Source organism: Hippoglossus hippoglossus, chromosome 13 (genome assembly GCF_009819705.1).
Source record: "Hippoglossus hippoglossus isolate fHipHip1 chromosome 13, fHipHip1.pri, whole genome shotgun sequence".
Lineage (NCBI taxonomy): Eukaryota > Metazoa > Chordata > Actinopteri > Pleuronectiformes > Pleuronectidae > Hippoglossus > Hippoglossus hippoglossus.
In genome coordinates, this window is record NC_047163.1 from 10,941,000 (window position 1) to 10,967,420 (window position 26,421).

The 26,421-nt window shown below is 44.1% G+C and overlaps 4 protein-coding genes and 1 long non-coding RNA gene across 7 annotated transcripts in view; 1 reads left to right on the forward strand and 4 right to left on the reverse strand.

The window, feature by feature from the left end:
* capn12 (calpain 12) overlaps positions 1-2,032 on the reverse strand; it is a 12,905-nt gene extending 10,873 nt beyond the window's left edge. Inside the window, exons 1-2 of the mRNA XM_034603316.1 lie at positions 1,708-2,032; positions 598-667 (exon numbers count right to left, since the gene is read on the reverse strand). Of these exons, the coding sequence (XP_034459207.1) occupies positions 598-667; positions 1,708-1,911 (274 nt within the window). The 5' untranslated portion in view covers positions 1,912-2,032. The remainder of the gene's footprint in view (positions 1-597; positions 668-1,707) is intronic.
* LOC117772307 overlaps positions 1-21,846 on the forward strand; it is a 24,207-nt gene extending 2,361 nt beyond the window's left edge. The window contains exons 2-3 of the long non-coding RNA XR_004615744.1: positions 65-67; positions 21,737-21,846. This is a non-coding gene — a long non-coding RNA (uncharacterized LOC117772307). The remainder of the gene's footprint in view (positions 1-64; positions 68-21,736) is intronic.
* Positions 10,140-19,520, reverse strand: znf296 (zinc finger protein 296). Its single transcript, XM_034603317.1, has 3 exons — positions 19,231-19,520; positions 16,436-16,801; positions 10,140-13,052 (listed from the first exon to the last, which is right to left on the reverse strand). The coding sequence occupies exons 1-3, from the start codon at positions 19,280-19,282 to the stop codon at positions 11,314-11,316; spliced, it is 2,157 nt and encodes a 718-aa protein (XP_034459208.1). The 5' UTR covers positions 19,283-19,520; the 3' UTR covers positions 10,140-11,313.
* clasrp (CLK4-associating serine/arginine rich protein) overlaps positions 21,172-26,421 on the reverse strand; it is an 11,369-nt gene continuing 6,119 nt past the window's right edge. The window contains exons 14-21 of one of the 3 annotated variants that reach the window (XR_004615742.1): positions 26,220-26,399; positions 25,453-25,496; positions 23,818-23,878; positions 23,611-23,669; positions 23,437-23,483; positions 23,257-23,342; positions 22,994-23,018; positions 21,172-21,846 (exon numbers count right to left, since the gene is read on the reverse strand). Coding sequence is in view for 1 of the 3 variants with exons in the window: in XM_034603318.1 (XP_034459209.1) it covers positions 21,804-21,846; positions 22,994-23,018; positions 23,257-23,342; positions 23,437-23,483; positions 23,611-23,669; positions 23,818-23,878; positions 25,457-25,496; positions 26,220-26,399 (541 nt within the window). In the remaining 2 variants the exon portion in view is untranslated. Of the gene's footprint in view, positions 21,847-22,993; positions 23,019-23,256; positions 23,343-23,436; positions 23,484-23,610; positions 23,670-23,817; positions 23,879-25,452; positions 25,497-26,219; positions 26,400-26,421 lie in introns of those variants that run through there. The other 2 variants (XM_034603318.1, XR_004615743.1) reach the window with 2 other exon arrangements.
* The window catches only part of LOC117772301 (protein jagged-1b), a 54,775-nt gene continuing 51,951 nt past the window's right edge, over positions 23,598-26,421 (reverse strand). Inside the window, exon 15 of the mRNA XM_034603315.1 lies at positions 23,598-23,610. The gene's annotated coding sequence lies outside the window, so the exon portion shown is untranslated. The remainder of the gene's footprint in view (positions 23,611-26,421) is intronic.

Genomic DNA, 26,421 nt, shown 5'->3' on the forward strand with positions numbered 1-26,421 from the left:
ATGTAAGCGAGAAGAGGAGGAGAAGGAGGAGGAGGAGGAGGAGGAGGAGGAGGAGGAGGAGGAGGCGGTGGCTGTGTTGGTGTTGGTCATCACCATAGATCAGCACCACCATCATGTTAACATACGACTAATGACATAATCCAGGAATCTATGCAGAGAGTGAAGGAGTTTCATGTTGGGCAGAAAACAGTATTTTAGTTCACCACAAATAGGAAACAGACTCACAACAGAGATTCAAACATTATCTGTGGGCTGTTAAATACAGGGCTGGATGGGATATAAAGACCCCCAGTAGATTTTTTAAGTTTGGGAACAACAGCGTCACTCCTCTCTCCCCCTCGCTGTGCATTTGAAATTGGGTCCCTGAGGCTGTGTTTTGCAGACATGAAGTTCTGCAAATTCTTAGGATCAAATAATAGGAACATCTGAGCTAAGTAAGTGTGGAATGTTTCAACTTTCTGGGCTTAACTCGTCCAGGGTGTTGTGAAATACAAGTTTAAGACAATTCTCCTGCTTTTGGGGAGAAAAGATGGGCGGGGCGCAGGAGAAGCAGATTTTTGTACTGTGGATGGAAGTTTTGTCTGATGATGTCCTCACCCAGTTGGCCCTGGCAGATATCTGTGGTCCCAATCGTGCCCTCCACAAACACAGCGCTCCCACTGATTTCCTACAGAAAGGGAGCGAGACAACGTGAACACAAGATTCTGCAACAGCACAGACTGGCTTTATGAGCTAAGAAAGCTTTGGAGAAGGGTCAGGGTGGGTGACTCTTAGTACTGTGGTTTTCTATGGGAGAATACATGGAGATCTGCAAGTTGTGCCTCAGAACTGAAACAAATGGTTATTCTGCAATAAAAAGAGGTTTTATGAGCAAAAATATGACAAATCCACTGATTCCAGCTTCACGAATGCAAAACTTTGTTGATTTTCTGCTACGTAGGTGTAAATTGAATTGATCAGACAAAACGAGACATGTAACCATGGACTGTTTGACACTGAAAAAAGAAAATTGTTGCACCAACTTAAGAAAATACAATGATTGGTAACACAAATAAATGAATTTGTTCAAATTAAAATGAAAAGGTTATATTAACACAATTGATATCAGCCTCTTTTTTTCTTTTTTTAAGCTGGTTAACTCTTTTTTTCAGTGTACAGACCATATGATTCATCATTGGTATGTCAATTATTAGTATCATAACTTTTACTATGTACATATATGAATTATGAAAATAGATTTATTGCCCTGGTGTGTGATTTATGTGACTTTTTCTCACAACTATGTCAACCCTGTGGTCAAGAGGGATATTTTCTATATTTCTTTAGTGTTTTTGTTCCTGTTTTGAACAAACTGAGCTCCTCAGACCTGAGCCACACCTGGAGGCAATCTCTACAGCCCTGCCAAGAAAATAATGGGAGCTACATTCCTTCAATGTAAAGGAATCTCTATTTTTGAAATCTTGGAAGTGGCTAGAACAGGCAAAACGTTTACCTGCAGATACCTTACTTTAAATAAGACTTTGTGTTGGGGACACTCAAATATTGGGTCGCTTGTCGAATTTAAATTATTTTAAAACTTAATTATTATCGCAACGATCTGAATAAAGACCCACACCATTGATAACAGGTATAACAGGTCATTCTACAACATCTGTAAAACATCTGGCACTATAGGTGACAACATGTCAGTGGTCTAAGAGGACAAACCTTGGGTCTCTGCCACTTGATCGCCTTCACTGGATCCGGGTCTTCGGGTAAACCGATGGACTCCTGCTCGGCAGGGAAGACTGGATCAGAGAACAGCTCCCCGGACTTCAGACACTCCTCCAGGAGGCGCCTGAAGTCCTGATCCTTAAACTTGATCGGGTTCTCGATGGAGCCCAGAGGTGCAGGTACGCTATCAGTCGCCATGCTGGGTGGAGGTTCGGTCAAACACAGACGCAGACTAGGCTTTGCGGAGCGGTCCGGGCCTTAAATACAGTAGAAAGGCGCACACACCCACCACATCCATGCTGCGCCCGTGACTCGCAGCGCCTCCCCGGCTATGCCCAAACCCGAAAGGTATGCAGATCGCCGGGGGCCGAGGAGAGCCAGAGTCGGGGTAATGACACGGTGCCAGCGGCCTCTGTGATCCAGCAAACATCCATCATCAGGCCGCGGGAGAGAAACAGAGAGAAGCCGCTGGTAGAAAAGAAAAACAACATAATAATGGTTATTTAACTGGACAACTCTGCAGAGAGTTCAATCAAAAATAAAATATGTAGCCTGTTTTAACATGTGGGAAATCTGTGGATGTGTTTGTGTGTCACAGAAAATCACTAATAAACAACACTTTCATTAAATGAAGAAACTTAGATTAGCAGAGTATTGAGCAATAAAAAAACAGTTATTTAATATTTTTCACTGAAACTACACCAGATGTTCCCTGGACCTGGCGCTAGGTGGCAGTCTTCTCCAGCTAAGTGCACTGCCCCACTAATCACCACATATTTTCCATGCAGCGGTATTTACTGTAAATTGTGGTGGCATTAACTTAAAGTGAAATAAATGGCACTCTAACATCTGCATAAGAAAATTCTTTATTAACTTTGTCCAAAAGCTTCATTGTGGTTCTCACTTTGTCAGCTGTTGGAGAGGCTAAAAAGTACTTTAAGATTAAATGTTACAAAAGGAAATATCAAAGTTTTCTGCAATAAAGTATATATAGTCTGTTTTTATTAGTTGTGTTCGTTATAGAAAATGTGAAATGACAGATGTATGCAACTATGACAGCTTCAGTTTTGATTTACCCTACTATGAGAATCTCTCGAAACAGACAGAGAGAAAAGAGGACCTGAAAAATCATTCATGTGCTCATTTCTCAGTTATTGAAAGAAGACTGTCGCTGAGCCCTTCATTAGGAACATACTCTTAATAATGAGCAGGGCTTCCTTCTGCTTTCAAACTGGCTCAATTATTTCAGAATTGATGCAGGACGTCCATGTTGCATTGGATCATTTCTGCACATTTGCCATCTGCACATGTATGCGGCCATCTCCTGTTCTTCCACATCTGGTGTTGTGTTGCAGTCGGGTCTGGTGACTGTGGAGGCCTCTGAAGTAAACGGAACTCATTGTCATGTTCATGAATCCACCTTGAGACAACTTTTCCTTTGTGTCAAGATTCATTATCGGGCTGGAAATATAAGAAAATGATCAATTGTGGCCATGAAGGGATGAACACTGTCAGCAGCAACACTCAGACAGACCATTGACCACAGCATTACACCATCAACATCACCAGTCTGGACTGTTGCATGTTGGATCCATGGATTCATGCTGTGGACGCCAAATTCTGACCGTAACATCTGCAGCCTCGGTAGAAATCCAGATCCTTCAGACCAGACTTTGATTTTCAGTCTTCCTCAAATCAGGCAATATGTTTTATTAATTACTATTCTTGTTTTAGTACCTCTTTTGAATAAGGCACCTTTTACAATTAATGTTAATCAATCATTTACTAATGTTATATAAACCAGTTATACAACATTAACAAAAGGAGATTTTGGTTTTAAGATGAAAACTCTATCTGGTTAGCACTTCACTTCCTCCAGCAGGATACACTGACTTTGTTTTGTACCACTTTAGTTCATCAAACCGCAGCACTGACCTACAACAAAGATTTTAATAAATTATTGAGATCAATGATGTGTTAATATTTACATCTGGAGAATTGATTACAGATTAAATAGGCATTTTAGTTTTTTCTGTTTTACAACCTGGCAACAAAAATGCCTTTTTTTGTTGTTGTAGAATAACCAATACCAATATCTTGTTAACAGTTTTCAGAATGAATGTGTTGGTATTAATTGATCTGAAACAGCCTTTAATAATTACTCATTAACATTTATAACTGCAGAATTGAAAGTGTTTTGTTTGTCTATACTCACCAGCCACAGAATTATTACCACCTGGCAACCCCCTTAAATGTTCTTATGTCCTTATTTCATTTTTTATATTTCTATAAGGCATTGCTGAAACTGTATAAATAATTTCCAAAATTATGAACTTATCATATAATGGATCATAGCTCATTAACCCTTAAAGGCCTCCTCTGAATTTTTCATCACCTAAATAAGAAAGTGGAGGAAGAATCTATTATTTTCTTGAGACAAGACAAATTAAACTTCATAAAGTTTTCATTTTACAACACTTAGTACTAAAGTTTCATCACAACAAAATATTCTCACCTAATTGACAGAATGTTGTTTCCAGAAATTGAATTCAATATGTCTCAAAGTGGATGTTTCATTTCCATAAGGACGTGTGGTTTTACCGACACTGAGCGGTCTCAACAGTTTTCAGAAGCGGTGCTCAGGCCTCCTCCTGTGTAAACCACTTGTGAACTCTGGCCTGGACTCTGATAGTCTGAAGTGGACGTCCAATTACTGTCAGACCCCCCCCCCCATGCCTCCCTGCCTTCTTGTGTTGTGTCCTTCATTAAGTTTAGGTGGATATCCATCGCCTATAAACTGTTGTCCTGCCGTGCTCACTCCAGGCCTCTGGAGGCCTCTTCAGGCGTCCCTCCATCACACGCCTGATTACACTGAAAACGTGAGACTGACCGGGACTAAACAAACAAGAAGAATAGCGACACAGATCCACCTAATGGTCACCATTTAACTCCATTCATGGGCTCTCCATTATGTCCGTATGGTCTTTGAGGATGGGATTATAGGAAGCCTCAGTGACAAAGGTCAGAGGGCCGAGCAGACACTCCCACACCTCCATGACCTGCTCTGATCCCACGACCCTGGCACCAGCAGCACCCACCCCCCGGCCCCTCTCACTCTCCCTGCTGGTTAACCGGCTTTGTCCTGGCCCGTTTTCTGCTGCACCGCTCACACACATCAGCAAAGTGAAAGGCTGGAGACAGTCAAATTAACCAGTCCCCAATAACATTGCTCCGGTCCTTGGTTAGAACCATTCCCACGTATACTTGACATGTGCATTTTTTTGATTGTATGATACTTTATACTTATAAATCAGAGGCAAGTATTGTACTTTTTACTCCAGCTACTTAGCAGATTAGGATTTTTCACTCAAACTAATTTATCAGCTAACAAATATGAAAAGTTGTAATAGATAAAACCCCTCAACTGTATATAAAGTAAGCAGGATCAGCTCCTCGCCAACCAACTTCTATACAACATTAAAATGCTGCTTATACTTGTAATTGCATCAGTACTCAAATCATGTAGTAAACAGTAGTATGTACTGACGGAGGCCCTCTTAACTTTTCCTCTTGAAGCACATGCTGATGATACTTCTGCCCTTGTCAAGCCAGTAAGTATGTACGTTAAAGTCCACTGAGACAACATTCCATCTATAGGTAAATATTCTAGGACAAATTAATGATTGCACTGTAGCAGATAAACAAATCAAGAGACAGATGAAGTTGACAGATTAAGAGTTATAGAACCAGGTCGACAGTGGATATATGTTCATTGTGGAGGCTCCAGTTGAGGTAGTTGGAGACCACAGGTCACCTTCCCTCAGGCCTGCAAGGAACCAACACATGAAAGCATTTTCACCTGTCACAGGACCGAACTCCACCTTCTGACCTTACTATGCATACTATGCAGGCAGCCCCTCTGACCTCAGCACCGTGTGTGTGTGTGTGTGCACGTAATTAGCTGAGCAACTGAATAACTGTGGGTGTGTTTGTGTCAGGTTCTCAAGGAGGGTCACCAGGTGCAGGAACAGTGATGTGTGTGTGTGTGTGTGTTTATGAAAGACAAAGAGAGAAACAGACGTTTGAGGAACAGTTTGTGTTTAGGCAGGTGTTTGATTGCCTCATGTCTTCCATCATATTTTCAGCTTGAAGCTCTATACGTGAACAGTACAGTGTCAGTGTGAAGACATGTATTAGATTAGATAACAGCAATGCAGCCTTTTAGACAGTGAAGCTATATATATCATATAAATACAATAATACAGTTGATATCGGATTGACACACTTTCCCATGTCTATTTGACATCATTTAAGCTGAAGAGATCAGTTGGATGCATCTTTTGCCACTTTCCCCTAACTGAGTTTTCTTTAGATATGTTCTTTATCCCTTGTTTTCAGGTGTGGTAGTTAAATTTCACAAACAAGTTCTACATTTGGTTCAAATCATGAAGACGTTGTAGATTTCCGACAGTAATATGACAGCCATACTGTAAACAGTAACAGAAGAGGTGTTGTAAAACTGCTGCACAAAAGAAAGGTTGTATTCTTTGGGTATATACAGAATGGATGGTTTTCTGTGTCAGCCACACCTCGTCTTTGCAATCTTTCAATGGACGACCTCAGCTGATCTCTGGGATGAAACTGAGCCCAGGACCTTGATTCCGGGAAGATCCTTATTTAGGTTAGTTTTGAAATGTATTTTCAGCATCATTATCCGGTAACAATTTCTGCCTGTTTGATGGAACACTCTGTCTCCTGCTGTGAAAAAAGAGAAATCAGTGAACTTCCTCCTCCTTTGTTTTTACATCAACCTGCCTCCATTCTCACCAGCACTACCTCATTCTGAGACCAAACCGAACTGACTCTCCTCACTCAGAGCTTGTCCTCAGTGATCAGTGACATTATATAACCCTCCATATAAGAATGAACCATCCTTGTCTTTCTGTCATCGCATTATCTGAAGGTGTTGAATGGCAAAAAGAGGGGCACTTGATTGACGGGTGGATGCCTTGGATGGTGTAGCCTCTCACCCCGTCCTCCCACACTCTCACTGTTCGAGGTTGGGAGGGCGAGCGGAGGGAGGAGGAGGAGGTGGGAGTGAGGTGCAATGGGTGTAATTCCACAGTTCAGGTTTCACTCTGCGGTCGTTGCGGGAGGAGGGACAAGGGAGAGAAGGTGGGGATTGTGGGAACTGTGCAAGGATAAAGAGCAGAGAGGGAGCCCTGCGGTTTGTCTGATTGCTCCCGAATGCATCTTTCCTTTTCTTGTTATCCCTGTCTCAGTCGGCCCCACTGATGATTTAATCCTCCACCTCAACTATTCGGATGAGGACAACAGGACAGGGACTGCAGAGATGATTGGAGTCTTCGCACAGCATAACATAAAAATGTAATTAAATACTCCCAGTTAATTGGCTTTCTACATGACAAAACAAAATCTTTTCATGTATTAGTGAGGGCCTCTCATTGCCACAGGCCTTCCCTATAGGAAAGCAAACATACAGCTGATAAACTCCATTTATTGTGAGCATTTTCAGAGCTAATCATCATAAATTTAATCTGGATTTGTGATTGCGATGCTACTGCCAGAAAACTATACCTCTTGTCTATAAAATCCATGACTACCCATGAGGCCTAGCTGTCCGATGGCTCAGCCAGCAGTTTTTGATACTCTATTATGGCTTATGCAGTGGGTGGGGATCTATGTCAGCCCTGGAGTGGTTTCCTTTTTTGACACTAAAATAAGAGATTCTCAATTGCTGTTGGTAATTATGCATCCTCAATGCAAACTAACTACTGTGGGGTTCCCCAAGGTCATGTTGTGGGTCCTATTCAGTTGGCCTTGCATATACTTTCCCTTTGGCACATAAAAGGTCATTGTGATGGTATCTGCTTACACTCTAATGTGGATGATACTCATTTATACGTCTTTTGAATTGAAGTTGGAGTTGGAATAGGTGTTTTTTGTTGTTGAATTCAAAGAATTAATTACATCAACCACTAATGTATTATACCTATATGCAATATTTCCTCTGTTGTTCTTTTGATGCTTTTGTTTTCACCATTTTTCATATGCAGCCTTGTAAGTTTAATTATTGTTTAATGATAATAATTAGTTTTGGGCTTTTTTCCAATAAGACTATAAAGGGCTGCCTTTGTATAAATAAACATTGAAGGTATTTTAGAACCACTTACACAAATGTTTTGATAAATTAAATTGGTATTTATCTATTTCAGAAAAGTAACATATTGTAATTGTAAATAAAAATAAAATAATAAAATAATACTTAAAACAATCGTGTTTGTATTTCCGATATTATGGATAATGTGGATAAAGTGATAGATGCATTTATCTTTCTATCAACTCACAAACGGTCCAATAAGAAACAGGAATGTCATCGCCTGAAAGTTAATACTATCATTAGATAACAAATAACCAAAATGACAGATGCTTTCTCTTTACATCAACATATCTTTTCATTATAGAGGTGAACAGTATTTAACAAAAGTTGTGTTAAAGTGTGTGCGGCATATTGAATCCACCGTGACATGTCCTGATTGTGTGTTTCTGTCCTGCAGCGACTTCTCCCAACTTTCACACCAACAAAAGCTGAGACACAGCTATTAAATCTCAAAGTCCACATTACTACTGCCCTGGGGCACGCGCTGGTCAGAAAACACACGCACACAATGTTGGCCTCACCCTCCCATTGGTGGACACGATTATGTCCTCATGTTGTGATTGGCTTGTCTGGGTGCTGACACTGGCCTGTGCAGGGTTTGTGAGCCGCTCAGAGAGGTGTGGACTGCAGGAAGACAAAGGGCACTAGGGGACAAGAGAAAGATATCCACTTGCTGTAGGGGCTTCTGCACTGTGTTCTGCAGTGTATCACCTTACCTAACATAATTGGGTCCATATGAGCACCAAATGGCGCTGGCTGTGGCGCCCAAACAGACGAGCCGGGCAGAGTTTACCAGAGGGAGAGACGTAGGATGTTACCTGTCGCCAACACTGTTTTTTCTGTCTCTGTGGAGATGAACGGACAAACTGACTCATCTGGGTCTGAGGGGCTTCTGTCTTCACTTCCTCCTTATTCTCTATAACACAATGGTAATTGGTAGGAGTGGGTGTGTGTGCATCTGGTGCAATAACCCCCCCCAATCCAACCCCACTCCTCCTCTTCATCTACACAGCCCCCACCCTGTTGAAAGCTCATTAAAAGACCTGCTGTTAATGAGCTAGAGGGATCATAGAACTTCATCTTCATTTTTTTTGGGGGGGGGGGGGGGGGGGGGGGGGGGGGGGGGGCTGGGGGTGGAGTTAAGGCCAGAGATGCTGGTGCAGAGGTTTTTATGCCCTTAAAATGGAGTCAGCAATTATCCCAACCCCTTGACACTCCCCACCCACCTTGCTCTGCTTCCTAACGTGCCCACAAACAATAACCAAACTGCTGCCCCCCCCCCCACGCCTCATCAATTTTGTATCCTGAGAATTCCCCGTCGCTTGTGTCCCATCACAGCTCGCTGCACCCATCCCACAACCTGCTGGATGACTGACACCGTCTCGAATAAATCTATACAACCACACATACCAGTAAGGATGCACACACTCGTATACACACACATTCACTGGAATTACATTACAGTGTTTCCAGACAAAGCCGCCAACATCCCAAAAATGTAAATAAGGAGTGAGGGTCCCCAAACCAAACCCTCAAATTAAAAATTAATAACTCAGCGCTGACTGTGGTCCTCAGAGGAAGGACCCACACTGACGGAGACAACATCCTGGTGAGAACAGACACTTAAAAATAGTTTCAAAAGCTTTGTAGTGGGTCCCAGAATGAGAATTTTTTTTATTATTAATTAAACATGCATGGAAAAAAACAACCAAAAGCAGAAAAAAATTCCACGATACAACACATTTCACCTCAATTCTTTTATTGAGGCTCCTCATGACATGGTACAAAATGCTGTGGAGTTTACAAAGACAGCAGAGTGGTACAGCTTCACAACAGCCAGCGTTCAGTGCTGGGGGAAAAGTGGAGGGGATGTAACAGTGACAGGCAGATAATATTATTAATAACAATAATAATAATAATAATAAGTATAGCAACAGCAAGTATGTGAATCTATGTACAAAAATATTGTCCCTGAACAGTTACACTGCATGCATTCGCAATCATTCATCACATATGAACTGGTTTTCCCTGACACAAAGTATAGAAATCGTGGTATTAAAGTCCTCACAGTAGTTATGAAAATGGTGGTGGGTCTCTACTTGAAGTCTCACTCTGGACGTGTGTTTGAATCCTCATCGCTGACACATGAGGATACATCTGAAGCACGACATGGGGATTCTGACCCGCTGCGCTCAGGACGCAAGGTCACAGGACAGAGGATTCAAGTAGAGGAGTTTTTTTTTTTTTGTCTTCTGTAGACATACAACATTCGCACAACTTACTCACTCACTCAAGTGCTCTCTATGACCGCACCTCTCAACCCTGTAGTTCAGCAGTGAAACAGACTTTATCAGCTAAACAATCACCAACATGCAGCATTCATAAATTAGGAATAATAACGCAAACACAGGCAACAACAAAAGAAACAAACAAACAAAAGGACAGTTTTAAATGGCTGCAAAACATGCACAAGCTTCAAGCAGTCCGGCACTTTACAAATGTAAACAATGAAAGAGAGGAATTACCGTCACGATACTAGGTACACAGAGAGGAAAATAATGATACACACCCGTTTCACATGGAGATAAAATGGCAGGGTGTTTTCTTATGCATAGAAACTAATTATGGGAAAGCATCAGTAGGTGAGACTTTAAAGTCCCCTCGTTCACATTTATAAAAATAGAAAAACAAAACAGAAGATGGTCCATACATACTGTCACAAAGTCAGAGCACAGCCTCGCGTGGCCCCGTGAGCCCTGTAAACATTATGTTAAGTGACAAGTGTTGTGACAAGCCAGCGCCTTTAAAAAGAGGAGTGTGAGAAACTGCAGGCGGACAGTGTTTGGATTCGAATTACCCCTGTGTCTGTTCAGGACGTCTTTAGTCTTTAAAAGGTCTTCTCAAAGGAAAACAGCTACAGGTAGCATAATATCCCCCCTCCCCAATCTGTTGATACTGAAAATATATTAACATCGCTCTATTGCTAAGGTTTTTGTATTTGTTATTATTCCATATTATTCGTTCTCTGTGTTATCTGACAGTTAATATCCGACACCACCTGTCCAGTGGGTCACCAGAGAGATAAATCACTCGTCTTTTGCATCCTGCGCTGCAACATGGTGATCAGTTTCCTGTGTCGGTGTGGACTGTGGCGGTTCACTTCCTGTTCAGCAGCTCTGGTAATCTCCCTGTTGAATGTCACGGCCTTGTTTTTTCTCTGTGGTCTGACAGAGCTGAAGGCACCTAGTTTCAGCATACGATGGGGGAAAACATGGCCGCTGTGTGCGTTGGTGCAGACGGAGAGGACCAGACCGCCGCCTGCTGTGATATTTCTGTCAGGGGATGGGATGATTTCTTTCTATTTGCATGCTGAGTTCAATCCAGTGCAGTGTTATGTTAATGTCACCAGTGTGAACAGCTCACACAGCCGAGCTCACTTCCGCACTGCACTCAGGTGGGAGTGTGCTCACTATGGCCGGACTCCCGCTCTCCGTATATTCTGCTTGGATCTGGCCCTCCTCCAGCTCCATGTTAACCTCCGTTTTGCTCTCCATTTCTATCTGATCCAAACTGGCTTCATCCTCCTCCATTTTCACCCCCACTGCTTCTTCTTCTGCTTTTATCGCAGCCAAAGTTTCGGCAGCGCTGGCCTGCGCGTACGCTCCGACACTGCCGTGACTCAGGCCGTGCACTTTCTTCAAGTGTTTCTCCAGAGTGGCGTAGACGGTGAAGGGCACGCTGCACAGCTGGCACAGAAAGGAAGCTTTAGCCCCCTGGGCACCGTGGGTCTTCATGTGGCGCGTTAACTTTGAGCTCTGGGCGCAGGCATAGTTGCAGAGGCCGCAGCGGTACGGCCGCTCACCTGTGTGGCTGCGGCGGTGCACGGTCAGGTTGCTGCTGTTCCTGAAATGTTTTCCGCAGTACTCGCAGGCCTCGTCTTTCTTTTTCTTACCGGCTGAACCAGCCGTTGTGTTGCTACTGTTTACAGCGACGCCAACACCTCCCACTACAGTCCTGCGGTCATTCTCCCTTTGCCACTCCTGCACCGCCTCGCTGACTTTGGCTGAGCTCCATTCCGTCTCCTGCTCAATGATCTCTCCTCTTTCATTCTCCCACTCTCCAACTCCTCGCACTCTGTCGCCCATCTCTGGACGTTTGGGCGTGCAGTTGCCACTGGCGATGCCGCTCTCACCACTGCCCCCAGTCTCTCCGCTCTCCAGTGAGCCTTCGGAGGGGCTGGCGCATGGCGAGGTGTGCTGGGGCTCCCCCTGCCCTTCTGCCTCCTCCTCCCCTCCCTCTCCTGCCTCTCTCTGGCGCTGGTACAGCCGCAGCAACTCCCTGTCTGGCGGTCTAACCTGTGAGGTCAGCAGCATCACGCCTGAAGCTATGGAGGGGTGTTTGGGCAGGGTCAGGTCCAGCTCAGAGGGGCCCTGGGCCCTCACATCCTTTCCCATGTTTCCAGCTGGTTGCATTTGAAACCTCCCTCTCATCCCCTGTCTTCCTATCTCCTCCTCTAATATGATCGTGTCCACCGACTCATATCCACTTCCTCCAGCATCTCTGTGATTGCTCCTTATATGACGGGCCAGCTGGCCACTCTGGGCGAAGGCCTGTCCGCACACTCCACAGTGATAGGGCCTTTCGCAGGCGTGGGTCCGGCGGTGGGTGGACAGGGCGCGCAGCGACTGGAAGTTCTGGTTACACAGCTCACATTGGAAGTCTGCCTGGAGGGTGCCAGTCCGAGGAAAGGGAGACGCTGCTGGTGGAGAGGAGGATGGAGACAGCATCAGCCCTTCGGGTGAGCTGCCAGTGGTGCTGTTATTCCCTTCGGCGAGCTCCCTGAGCCGCACTGAAAAGTTCAGAGCCTGCAGGTTACTGGAGGAGGAGGAGGTGTGTGTCTGACGGGAGCGACCGTGGCGCAGGGCGGTAGGTTGAAAGGCTGACGCAAGAGCTTGGCTCAGGTGGCGTGGGTCCAGAGTGGCTGCAGCAGGTTTGTGCTCTTTGAGACCTTCTCCACCTCTCATATCCATGGCACCGTCCATGTCCTCCTGGTAGATGCTGAAGAAGTGTGTGTGCTGAGCGTGCTGTAGGAGCGCCCATGCAGACGGAAACACACCATCACACTGCTGGCAGGTGAAGTAGGACGGCTCCTCAGGCACTGGAAAACAAAGATGGATAGATTTAGCAATTTTGATTCATGGCTGGTGGAAAAAATAGATATAGAGAGAGAACATATCATTCTTTTGAAATATCTTGGAATGAAACAGATTTGTTTGGCCACTTTGGTGAATGAGGAACTGTGAACACAAAATTGACATTTTTAGCAAGAAGTGAGCAAGAAGCTTTGTTGGCAAAACAGTTTCCTTGTTACACATCCAGCAGATCCAAGGCTGTTTGTGTCCACCTGATGAATGAGTCCAACATTAACTCTCCAGTAAGCTCGGTTTAAGTTATAAAATCTGAACATGACAATGAGAATCAGGGATCAGGTCTGAGCCAGGTGAGGCACAAGAGAAAAAGTAAAAAGTGAGAGGAGAAAGAGATACGATGGTTGGACCCACAGAGGTTTTTTTGGAAATGAGGGGAACTGAAGGATTTCGTGATAACTATCTGTGGTTTCACCTTTTTTATACCGATTATTACAGCTTGAAAGTTGAAAACATGACAAGGAGTCTCTGGGATCAGGTCAGAGCCAGGTGAGGCACAAGGTTAAAAAGCAAGAGTTAGAGAGAGCCGGATAGTCGGAGCCACAGCAGAGCGGGAGCTGAAAGGCCGACAAAGAGGCGCGCTATGTCGCAAAGTACATCTGGAGATATTTTTATATGTGGATAGCTTTGTCTCCTCACCGAGAGCCACTCTCCAATTAAGCTGCAAATTGCTAATTAGCAGAACGTAGCAAACGAAGGCTTTATGCAAATCAGGCTCTGACTCAGCCTGCTTGACAAATGAGGCCGTTCTGCATAAATCAAAATTGGAGAGAAGATCCCCAAATTGAGGAGGAAAACAGTTCTTTTTGGAGAGGTTCAAAGCCGACTCTGGTATAAGCCTCTTTCATGTTTCCTCAAGTCAAATCCTTCTGTATTTTACTGGAGGGGGGGAGGAGAGTGAAGATGAAAAAGACAGCAACTGTTTCTCTTTCTCCCTCTTTCCCCCTCTTTCCCCTCGCCCGCCCTCCCTCTGTCTGGAGACGAGAGGAGCCGCGGTTGTTCATGTCCTTTAACCTAGCCCGAGGAGGAACCCAGGAGAAGTTCAGATACTTCTTTTAAAAATAGGGTGAAGAGTGAGAGCGGAGGAGGAGGAAGGAGGGAAAAAAACCGATAGACAGATAGGTAGGTCAGGGCTCGGGAGATGAAAAGAAAATTAGATAAAAAAGATTATAATGTGGTACGGGGGGCCGAGAGACACCATGAAAATATGTCACCCCTTTGGATTGTACTTGAGACCCATCCTCCAACCTCGGCTCTCCTCACCCTCCTCCCAAAACCCTCCAAATCTTTCCCTGAAGGGGTGATGGGGGGGGGGCTTTTGTCTCGGGGTCCTGGAGTGAAACACAATACCCAGCCAGTTTCTCTCTCCTACCCGCTCCCTCTCTCACTCCTTGTCTTTTTTTTTTTCCTTTCGCAAGGATTCCCATTTGGCCCGGGGTAGCACTTGAATATTAAGCAGAAGCAATAACTACTAATTAAAAATGCAGATTGGCTGGGAGCACTAACGAGCAGCAGGCAGAATCTCTTCTCCCTTGGGAGGCAGGGGGAGGAGAAAAGAGAGAGAGAGAGAGAGAGAGAGAGAGAGAGGTGGTGGTGGTGGGGGGGGGGGGGGGGGGGGATTGAAAGAGGGCAAAGTGAAAGTGTGTTGAAGATGGGAGAAGAAATGAGGATGGGTGGGGGGGGGGGGGGGGTGAGGGGGAGTGAAAACAAACAAGGAGAATAAATAAAAAGGAACGAGACAGATGCACGCAGCTCTTCAGTAATCCATCCCCCTACCTCTCCACTTGAATACAAAAAAAATGGATGGGGGAGCGATGCATCGTGGGATAACTGCCCTCCATCACAAAAAAACAGCTCGAGCAAAACAAGACTTCCGACCACTCACGAGGCCGAAGGTTCGAAACCTGCTCTGTGCCATATTAACCACCCGGCAATGGAGGAGATGAATCTGGGTTAAATTTACGTTTAAGAATAAAAAACACGAAATTTTTCGAATAAAACTTTAATCAAAAACTTATCCACTTCTGCATTATTCACAGCACCGCCGTGCTCTTTCCCTGCGGCCTCGTGCACGTGTGGGGTTCGTTGTATAAACTGCCAAATTACAGAAGTCTCTCGGACTGCGAGTGAGAGGCAGAGCAAGAGATGAGAAACAGGCCGGAACATTAAAACATGAGAGGTTGTGGACAAATGTAAACTGTGCGTACACTCGTCCCCCGAGCGTTACACAAAGGAAGGAACTGCAAACATGTGTGTTCATGACAGAGAGTGTTTCAAAATGTGCAAAGGGCCATTGGCACCTTGTGTTTCTCAAGATGCTCTGACCATTTGCAACATCCTCTCATACTCACAGATGCACAGTCACCTCCACATACTGACCTTTGCAGGGAAAACACAACACAGCTAACATACAATGAACGGGAACATTTCAAAAATAATTTCTCTGACGATTCATGAATTGCTTGGGATTTGATGGACTTGACCCCCAGAGTGAGAAGCTATATTCTACAAAACCCTCACAGGCATTTTTTTTCACTTTTCTTTTCTTAAAAATCAATAGACAAGAAGTGAAACAAGACCTTTGGGGAAACCAGCACTAACGTATAATAATATTTTATGCAAAACAAGACGAGAGGGATGCCTGAAGAGACAGAAATTATGAAAACAAGACGGGGGGAAGACAAGAGAAGATGATGCATGCGATGAAGAAAACGCAGGAGGAAAGAGAAGATTCCCAGGAGCTCAGGTGGCTCGGCCCGGGGCAATGGGAGCTGGCAGAGGAGCCGCACATGATGCAATGTCCTCCATTACAGTGTCATGATGGCGAGCAGCGCTGCACGAACACATGACCGTTTCACACAGCAGCCACGACTTCAAAAGATCGCAGATGGTTTCATAAAGACTGGAACATGCCGCTGTGCTGGTTCTGAGAGAAACGTGGCGTCAGGCCTCTGTTGTCCAGCGCGCGGCAGGGCGACAAGAGAAACATGTTTACGTGGCCCCTTCACCTCAGAGACTGACAGTCAGGGAGATGGGATGCAGCTCTGGAGCTCAGGTGCTCAGTGTGGGGCCCTCAGGGGACCCCAGTGCACTCCGAACGCTCCTGACTCCGATCCTCTCCACACAATTAGCCTGTGCGTCACTAACTCACGTAGGTCTGCTAATGGCAACGGCTAGCTAATGAGCTGGACTCCGGGGGGGGGGGGAGGTAGCAGTTGTTAAATGAAGAGGGGGACGGTTGAAAGGAAAAAAAAAACAACAAAACAAAACAGAAATACAGAGTCACCAATTAGCAACCTGCCCTCTTTTACTGGTTCTCTCTCCGAGTGCTCACCTGCTTTGCTGGGTTCTGCCTTCACACCAGGCTCCTCCCCCCAGACTTGGTCCCCGGCCGCCCCTCTCCTCAGCTCTATGAAGCCCGGCCCCAGCTTGGCGTTGGCGACGCGCTGCTGTGTTCGGTTGGCAGGTGAGGGGGGCGTGGTGGTGGCGTTTGAGGCTTGGCTTCGGAAGCTGCAGCCGCCCTGCTTATGCTGGATGAATGCCAGGATGTGGGCAAGGGGGAAGGCCTGGCTGCACTTGCCGCAGGTCAGGAGGTCGCGACCCTCACTGGGGGCTTGGACCTGTGGAGGAGGAGGAGGAGGAGGAGGAGGAGGAATAGGGTCTTCTGGTGAGCCGGTGCCATCCACCATGACAGTGGCATCTGAGAAACATGACGGGCAGAGGAGGGGAGAAATTTCAGTTATCGGGGTCATCAAGATTCACAAGTACAGTCGATTGGAGAGATTTAGTCATAACTCCCCTTTAGTATATGAAAGAGAAAAACATCTGAATGTGTTAATGAAGCTGAAACAAGAAGACGGGCAATTTTTTTTTAGTCACTTTTCAAGCAAATTTGGCAAAACGTCGTTGGTTTCAGCTTCTTAAATTTGAATCTTATGTTTTTTTTCTTAGTCTCTGGTGACAAGAGAGTGAATATATTTGGGTTTTCGATGATTGATCAGACAAAACAAGACATTTGAAGATGCCACCTTGGACCCTGGAATCAAGTTTTCTTGATCAAAAGATGAATCTGGAAAATAATAATTTGTCACAGGACTAGTTTGTCAATCAGTGCCTGTTTCACAATTGAATCTAGAACTGGGGTGTAAGGCCTCTATTGTAAATCCATGGGGGGGATTTACAATAGAGGGGGGGTTGGACACATTAACTATGTTTCCAAACAAGAAAGAAGAAGTGACACATTATACATTACATTTATTTTCCTTTAAATCAAACATCCCACTTTCTCCCATTAAAACACCTGAATGTTCTAACACTGCCGACATATTCTGATCCACGTTCCCAAGAGTCCCAGATAATCTGAATTTCTGCTCAGGACCATTTTTTGGACCATGTTCTTACAAACCGAAGAAGCCAGACTTCAACAGAAAGTGGCACAAGTGGCTGTTAGATCTCAGTGGAACAAACAAAGCAGGCGTGGTGATAGAAAGTGCTACTTTCAGTTGTAAGCACTAAAAGCAATGAGGCCAATCTGCTCAGCCAATACTGACCACTTCCTTTAACCAACCCATCAGATCCGCTCGCTCTGACTGAGGCTGCTGTCAGAAAACACAACTGTCCATCTCAGCAGAACACACACACACACACACACACACACACACACACACACACACACACACACACACACACACACACACACACACACACACACACACACACACACACACAGTTCTGCTGAGTCAAATGACTGAATCCAAACTTTGATGAGGCTTCACTCATAACACCATGGCCCCTCAAACACGCAGGCGGCAGGAGCAAGGGTTTCTCAACAGGAAGTTGATTGCAATAAAAAAAGAGAAAAAAAGCCACTGGAGGTGTTTGAGATAAGAGCGGCCCAGTGGCTGTTTTCTTTTATAGGTCACAAACATACAGGACATCTCAACTGGTTTAACAACCTGACACCTCTCTTGAGGTCTGTACAAATCTGCAGACAGATGCAAACCTTTTATTTGGGGGCCTGTGAAACTTTGGATGTATGTCACAAGAGAAAGCTATATACCTCTGGCTCTTTGAGGAAGAGGAGGAAGAGGAAGAAGGGGAGGAGGGGTCAGTGGTCTTGCTCAACACGGCCATGGGCACACCTTGATGCCTGGACCGGAGCCACCTGCCAGGGCTAGGCCGGCTAGTGCACAGGACAGGTACAGACAGTACAGTCTGAAGTCGGATCTCGCCAGTTGTTACTCAGAAATGTCACCTTTCCTGTTTCAGTGGTGCGCTGTTTGTGCAGACTTGCAAGGCGCGGTCACACACGCGCACACACACACACACACACACAAAGAGAGAGAGAGAGAGAGAGAGAGAGAGAGAGAGAGAGGATTGAGTCAGGGCCTGTGGTCACACCAGACACGCACCACTGGTCTCAACTGTAAAAAACAGTGTGTGTGTGTGTTTCTTCTTTTTCCTTTCCATCATCACATGTTTCACATCATGTCTGTGTTTGACCCATTTGATCAGAAACCTAACATGTTGTTTACGTGTTATCTTATTTACCTGACCCACATTTTTTTTTTAAATGTGTCAGGGTGTAAAAGAAGATGGCTTCAGCTCAAAGTTAAGCTTTAAGGAAGATGATGTGTCCTAAGAAAAGTAAAACAGAGGAAAGCGAAACGTCCCAGAGTCCAAACTTGATCATGGTGCAACCTGCAGACATTAATCATCATGTTCGGACCTGTAGCCTCAGAGAGCAGCGTGCCAATAAACCGGTCCGTCCTCTATGAGCACGACTGCAGCCAAAGTGCACATCAGTACAAACACGACGGGAAAATTATAAGCTCTAACGCAAACATTTACCCAAGTGCTGGTGTTGGATTAAAAAACAGCCGTACTGGTCTGGATGTGGTCAATGTAAACACACACACACGTACTTTCTGAACCCAGTCAGAAGTGATCAAATCCAAATAACATCATGTTCCAGCTCTCGTGAAATATGATGATCGGTGCCAGTGCGCATCCAAAACCACGCGCGTAAAACAAGCCATAAAACACATTTATGTTTGATTTGCCCCAAGAAAAAGGAAAGACACCCCCTCCTCACGCCCAGGAGTCTCAGCGTGGCCGCACATCTCCTACCTTGAAACACACTCAGGTGCTGCGGTCTGCTTCCAAGTTTGCGCCTGGACATCGCGTCGAGCGCTGCGCCTTTGGCACCTTCCTGGGTCTCACAGCGCAAACTCACACGCTCCCGAACCCCCGCGATCCGGCTCCCGAACCCGCCTGTCCCGCTGCTGCTTCTCCGGGGGAAAAGAAAGTTGTGACAGAAAGCGACGCGGACCCGCTGCTGAGACGCTGTGGCCTCTGCCTGGACTCACTGAGCGGTGAAGGCGGCGTTCAAGTTCACACTTCTTCCCCCGCAGCAGAGCGGAGAGGGCAGGAGGGAGCGAGAGGAAGCACCGCCCGCCCCTCCGACCCTGACCCCGCCCTCCTCGAGTAACACGCTCTCCATCACTTCTTACCTTCACTCACTCAGTCACGCACGCACGCACACACAGTCTCTCTCCCACACACCCACACACACACCCACACACACACGCACGCGCGCGCGCGCACACACACACACTCTCTCTCTCACACACACACACACACTTTCTCTCTCCCTCTGTCTCTCTCTCTCACACACACACACACACAAATAAACAAACACACACACCCTCTCTCTCACACACCTCTCTCTCTCACACACACACAATATCAGTCTCTCTCTCTCTCACACACAACCACACACACACACACACACTCTCTCTCGCTCTCTCACACACACAGTGTCTCTCTCACACGAACACACACTCACTATCTGTATCTCACACTCACACACACACACACACACACAGTGTCTCTCTCTCTCTCTCTCTCTCACTCTCACACACACACACACACACACACACACACAGTTATCTGGGTGAGTAGCCGGATTTCACTGTCTCAGTCACATCTGACAGTAGAAATAAACGTGTAGTTCCTCCTCCCTGCGGCTTCACTACAGGTGAAACCAAACCGGAACCAGAGCAGAACTCATTTCTCCTTTTCGCACTGAGCAGCTGTGACCGTTATAAAAACACAGAAAAACAAAACAAAACTTTAACAGTGACACAGAGGCTGCAGTGAAACACCTTCAGCTGCAACACTGAGATCTGTCGACACCTACTGACAAGACCAACCAACTGCAACCCTCTGTGACAAGTTAGTACATCAACTCTATTCTGAGACACTGATGACAGAATGGACTGGTTGTTTAATTTTGATGCTCATGAGTTGGCTGTCTTTGTTTCTAAATATTGTGAAAAAGGATGATTTTTGTTTATTTTTGTTATTGATGTTGCTTCTCTGGGTTCTTTCTTTTTTGTTCTTATTCGGTTTCTAAATAAGTTATGGAAGTCTGTTTGAGGATTGGCACAATATGTGGATAACAATAATACAAATCTTTCAATAACCTTAATGCTGTTTTAAAGCAGCCTGTTTGATTGGTCTGTGTTGATGCTCCGGAGCGACTTCAGAATGACTCCTTGTCATTAATGAGTCCTCCTCCAACAGTTTGGCCATAACTTTTTATGGTTTGTGTGCTGAACGTTGTGTGCAGAGCTTTTTAATAAAACCAGTCTATAGTGCAGAGTGAAGTTTGGAAACTTTGTGTTCATCCCATCTGGTTTAACTGCAGTCAAAATGTTATAGTCAACATCTACTGAAATATCAAAAGGTACTGGATGTGTGACAAAAATAAATGTAATATTCAGATTTTTAAAAACAACAATAAGGCACACTTGCTTTGTAAACAATAAAAAGTCTTGTGGCAAAGTTAAAAAATGTGCTGCGACACATAGGTGCATTATTTATCATTACCATGCAACACCAACACCAATTGGTTGATTGATTTGTATTTTTTCCCACAGCAAGAGTGGAGGGATTTTTCTTTACACATTTCCAAACAGACACAATCCTCCTTTCTAAATTTAATATTTGTGTGTGAACTGTTCACTTAAGGAATTCTCTCTAGAAATAAAAACAAAAATAAGCAAATAGTTTCATAGTCGGTTTTATTTTCTGATCTGTATTTAACATTCCACATCACTGAGAAAAAAAAGTTTACTGTTATTTAACCAGTTGATAAGAGGGCAGAGTATAAAAAAGAGCAGTTGATTGGTTTAATAAATGCATGAACAAGTTTCACATGGATGTGTATAAATATCCTGTACATCTTTTCTTGAGACTTGTTTAGTAAAAGTAAAACGTGGGTGGAAACACTGACATGAGGAAGGTGATGTGAAGGTTTAGGTATTGCTTCATATCATACACTTTAAAGAAATGCAAATGTCTGCGGATCCATCCACAGTGACACGTGTTCAGGCAGAAAAGAGAAAATAGGAGCATGCCGAGGAGAAGAAACTCATTTAATAACATGATTCTTTACAAGATGAAGCAAAACGGAAAATGGCAGATCAAAGTCAGCTCGGCTGATCCAATCAGCTGTGCGATCAGTGAAACTAAGGTATCAGATCAATGTTTTACCCTCTGACAGTATCAGAGGTTGAGATTTATCGTTTCATCTGTTCCCATCTTCTTCCCACAACTTATTATTGTACAGTGTGTGTGTGTGTGTGTGTGTGTGTGTGTGTGTGTGTGTGTGTGTGTGTGTGTGTGTGTGTGCGAGCTCAGTATCGGTAGGGAGGACTCCTCGATCGAGACCGTGACCTCCTGGTGAAATGAAAAGAAAGAAAATAATGCTGAAGGACGAACCTGAGTATAAACCATCAACAATAACATATTATATGGAAATCTCTATGTACTATATGATTGATACATACACATATAAAAGTTAAGTGTTTGGTAAAGCCTGAAGTCTTTCCAAGTTGACATCTTTGTCTGCGTCTATCGCGTTTTAGAAATGTTGTCAACGAGCCCACTCGCTTGAAGAACTAGCTGTGAATTTTACTGTATTCTCACATGAGCTAAGTTCGGCTTTTTCCAGACATTTCTCTGGGAAATTTCAGGAAAATGTCCAGAGTTCAGTGCATATCTGAAAAGCAGATTATGTGTTCTGTTAACTAAAGAGCATTAGAAAATAAATACTTATTTATTCAACTTTTAACAAACATTAATTTAAATACACATTTAACATAATCAAAAATATCTATACCTCTGGTAACTAACAAACTAAGATTAGTTGTCAAGCCAATCATGAGGCAGTTGAGCGAAGCATAAAATTATTCAGATAAAATCAGGGGCTTCAGTTGATGTTCACATGTCTAAACAAGAACCCTTATATAAGAAAAGCAAATCATTTTATTGTGGTTCAAACTGGTATTAATTTGGGATATTATATGTAAACTATCAATAGAACTAATAAGTTTACAGTATTTAAGTTTATTACCTCCACCAAAGAGGTGATGTTTTCATTGCCGTTTGTCTGAATGTCGCAAAAACTACTGAGCTGATTTTCTTGAAACTTGGTGGAAGGGTGGGTTAACTGCCAAGAAAAAACCCTTTACATTTTGGGGTGGATCTGGATTAGGGGGCATATCCAGGAAAAAAATTTCTTTAACATCGTGGGGGCATTTAATTCATAGATCTTGATGAAATACATCTTGATAACAGCATGTTAACTGATATCCCATGATTGTGTGAAATGTGGTGCAGCTTGATTGAATTTAAGGGGACTGTTGGGCCTTGGCAGAGTTTTGGTTCTAGTTTTAGATATTAACTTGAACGTGGATTCTTAATTCTTAATTCTCACACTCACACAGCCTTTGGGATAATGTTTGTGCATTAATATGAAAATATAAAAAACACAATTCATTCTGATTCGTTTGAGCTGTGCAGATTCTTGTGGCTTCTCACATACCTTCTGTGCGAGTTGTGTTCTCGGCCTGAGGGACAGAAGACAGACATGTGATCAAAACAACAGCAGGAACAGCAGAACATTTTAAAGCCTATAAAACTGTTTGAGTAGAAACTGACTCCAGCGAATCAGACAGACGCTGAGTTGATTAAAAATTCTGGATTCCTCTGTTCGAGTACTCAGCAGTGCTCACACAATAAATACTGAAGTATTACTAATATTTTAGATCCATATGGTTGTTGCTGATCAGACAATTAATCTCTCACCATATTTGGAAGGAGAAGGCGAGTGGCTTTGTCTCCCGTACTGTCTTTCCCATTCATCTCTCTCTTTCTCACGGCGCTCACGCTCCCTAAAATCAGAACCGCTGGATCAGACAGTGGCAAATAACACACAATTACTAAACAGAAAAATCCCCCGAAAGACACACACAAACGGAACCTTACTTCATGCGTATTTTGCGTGCCATGGCTCTTAATTCTCCTTCTCGCTCCTGTAAAACAAACAGAACAATGAAAGGACAGAAAGGATAATAGAGTCCCTGCTTTCACCGAAATGTGAAGCAAGCGCGCGAACGCGCGCGCACACACACACACACACACACACACACACACACACACCTGACGTTTGTTCTCCTGCTGCTGGACCTTAACCTGGGCAGCTTTTTTATCCGCCTTGGCTGCAACACAGAAAAATAAACATGAATCGAGAAGGAAAGAAAACAAAAAAAATTATAATTTCTTAACGTCTTGAAATCTGAAACTGTACTGTTTCTCAACTTATGCACAAACCATAAACACACACACACTCTGCTCAATTGTACTCACACTGCCTGGTGAGCGCCTTCTGCATTCGTAGCTTCAGTCGCTCCTGTGGCGTCATCTTGGGCTGCAGGTGATAAAAGTGTTAGCACATCCTCTCACAGCGTGACAAAAAGTGTGTGTGTGTGTGTGTAATATTAAGTGTACCTTGTAATACAAAATATCGCTGATATCACCTTTATGTACAGTTAGTAGTGGAGAGAGAAAAGCCAAAGATAAATTCATTTCATGTGACGTTTGTTAAACAGGTTTAGTGTGAGATCACAAGCTAAGTAGTGTGTGTGTGGTTTTGTGTGTGTGTGTGTGTGTTTGTGTGTGTGTAGAGGTAAACTGCTGCTGCAGGATGGTTTAGAAGCAGACCCGGATCCAGCCACATGAACCTTTACACAAATATATATATATATATGTAGGGACACGGTCAGAGAGAGAAGGACGAGGACAGTTGAAGAAGAGCTGGTTGGAAAGTGAAACGGTGAAAAAGTTCAGGTCCGTTGACATTAACAGAATTCATGTGGAGCAAGTGGCATTTAGTCACTGACACACCCATGAGTGGCCTGTTAAAACCTGGCCAGGCAAGAAAAACTGCAGGTAACGACACTGCGGGTAAATTTAACAGAAGAGCAGGTTATAAGTTCAAATGTAGTCGTCTTTGTTTTCCTTTCGGAGGAGAAGAGAAGCCAGTTCAGGACAACGAATGATCCGGAATGTTAGAGAATATAACAACAAATAAAAGTGAAAGTTAATGCTGAAGGAATAATTTGACATTTAGGGGAAATAAACTCAATGAGATAAGAAGACTGATCACATTCCCTTGCTGGATCTCATACTGGATATTTCAGTCGGTACATTTATGCAAATTAATACATACGGCGTAGTCCAAGATCAAACATGTTTTGCACACACTGGAAATGACAACAGGCCTGTCAAAAATGTGCATTGGCTAGTGACTAGTGCCCCCCCCCGCCATGCATCATGGACATTACGCTGCAATCAGTTTTGATAATACGTTGCCGCTCCTTCCCCTTTAGCCATGTAGATGCTGAGCATTTCGAGTGTCAATCATTTTAAACTTAAATTGTCAAGACAAGTGTATTTACCAAAATGTCCAAAGTTTCCTTTAACTTTTATCCAGAGTTCAACCTGTTTGTTAAAACAACCCTTGATATAGCTAAATAAAAAGTATAATTAAAGAGTGTCAGAAATGATAAATTGGCCAATATTCATTCATTCCAAGACATATGGTCATAAGAGAAAAGGGCCTCTGATGTGCGAGTGTGCATTTGAGGCTATGAACAGATATAAGACAAAGCACCACTTAAAGCACGATCAGGACAATAAGCAGCTCCACAGTCAGTCTACATGTTCACTCGATTCAGGGATGGCAGCATTAATTCAGTCATTTATGTCAGCAGGAATACTGCACTGGAAATTTCAAAGTAGATGTGGGGCTTTTACTGCAGTGCATGTCCAGTTTTGAGGTGGGGGGGGGGGAGGAAAAAACAAAAAAATCAAATCATTTTTTTTTTCTCTGAGGGCAACAATGGCTTATATATCCCAGTATGGTGGACAACCATGTCAGCCTGTCAGGGATGAGGGAGGCGTAGGCTTTAGCAAGAAAACCCAGCTAGATCAAATTCTTACTGACTTTGGCAGCTCCCGTCTCTTTACCACTCGCAGTATCAGGCCTGGAGAGAGGAGAGGGAGATAGAACACAATTCTATGTGATGAGGACATATAAATCAAATGATTTATATCCAAACATCAACTTTCGAACACGTCTTAATGCTGAAGGCTGAATGAGGCTTTAAAAGCATGACTATGCATTAAAGAGAAGAGATATCAATACAGAGGCTGTTTCTGGCTTCATGGTACTGCACTGCTGAGAGAACATTTATTAGAGATTCACTGCATCAAGGTGCAGAATAGGTTCTATTGTTAAACAATCCTTAAAATCATCAAAAATTTGACAAACACTGTTATGTAAGGGAAAGAAAATAAATAAACAAATCAAGGTTTTAGTTTTGAACGAAGCCCTTCACTGTCTACATCCCAACTTTTCAGTTTCACGACTCATTAAGTAAAGTCAACTTGGGCAAAGTTCTGTCATCGGTGATTTTTGTTGTATTTTAATACTTTTTGGAACAAAGACAATTTGTCAGTAAGACTTAAAAAAGTCTAGTTGTATATTTGTTTATCATCATTGTCCCAAGCATGAAACTATCATTCATGTGGTAATGACGATTGCACCAGCATCAAACGCCGGGCACGCCCACAGTTAAGTGTTAACACAACGCATATGTGTGACTCCACTGCAAGTCTGAGTCAAAACTAAAGATTATTCTTCTACATTTCCACGTGTTTGTGAGGTGGTGCAGATTCATGTCTGTTGGCATTAACGTTCTTCTTACTTTCTTAGCTTGTCAGCGATAAAGGTGGTAGAGGGCTGGGCCCCTCTGTTAGCAGGGGAGGGACTGTGGTTGCCAGGGGACTGAGAGGGGCTGCGGCTGCCACTGTCTACCCGCCGGTGGTCTCCACTGTTCCGGCCACCTCGCCGGGAACTGCCCCCCTGCCGTGAGCTGGAACGGGATCTGACAAAAAAAGATGAGACCA